General features: G+C 70.5%; 1 protein-coding gene across 2 annotated transcripts in view; it reads right to left on the bottom strand.

The window, feature by feature from the left end:
• TAB1 (TGF-beta activated kinase 1/MAP3K7 binding protein 1) overlaps positions 1 to 201 on the bottom strand; it is an 8,800-nt gene extending 8,599 nt beyond the window's left edge. For both annotated transcript variants that reach the window (XM_010185697.1, XM_010185698.1), the window contains exon 1: positions 157 to 201. In XM_010185697.1, the coding sequence (XP_010183999.1) occupies positions 157 to 189 (33 nt within the window). In that variant the 5' untranslated portion in view covers positions 190 to 201. The remainder of the gene's footprint in view (positions 1 to 156) is intronic.
• Between the last annotated feature and the right edge of the window lie 6 nt (positions 202 to 207).

Raw genomic sequence — 207 nt, forward strand, 5'->3', positions numbered from 1 at the left:
CAAGCGGCACAGGGTGGCGGGGGCCAGCAACCCACCTCCGCCGCCCTCGCCAGGCCTCCCCCTTCCCACACGGCATTGCGAGGAGGAGGCCCGGGTCACCCCTGGCACCCACCTGGGGGGGTGCGTGTGCATGGAGAGGGGGAAGGTGCCACTCACACTCTGCAGGAGACTCCTCCTCTGCGCCGCCATCTTGGAGCAGGAGACACC

Source organism: Mesitornis unicolor, unplaced genomic scaffold, assembly GCF_000695765.1.
Source record: "Mesitornis unicolor isolate BGI_N332 unplaced genomic scaffold, ASM69576v1 scaffold38685, whole genome shotgun sequence".
Classification (NCBI taxonomy): Eukaryota; Metazoa; Chordata; class Aves; order Mesitornithiformes; family Mesitornithidae; genus Mesitornis; species Mesitornis unicolor.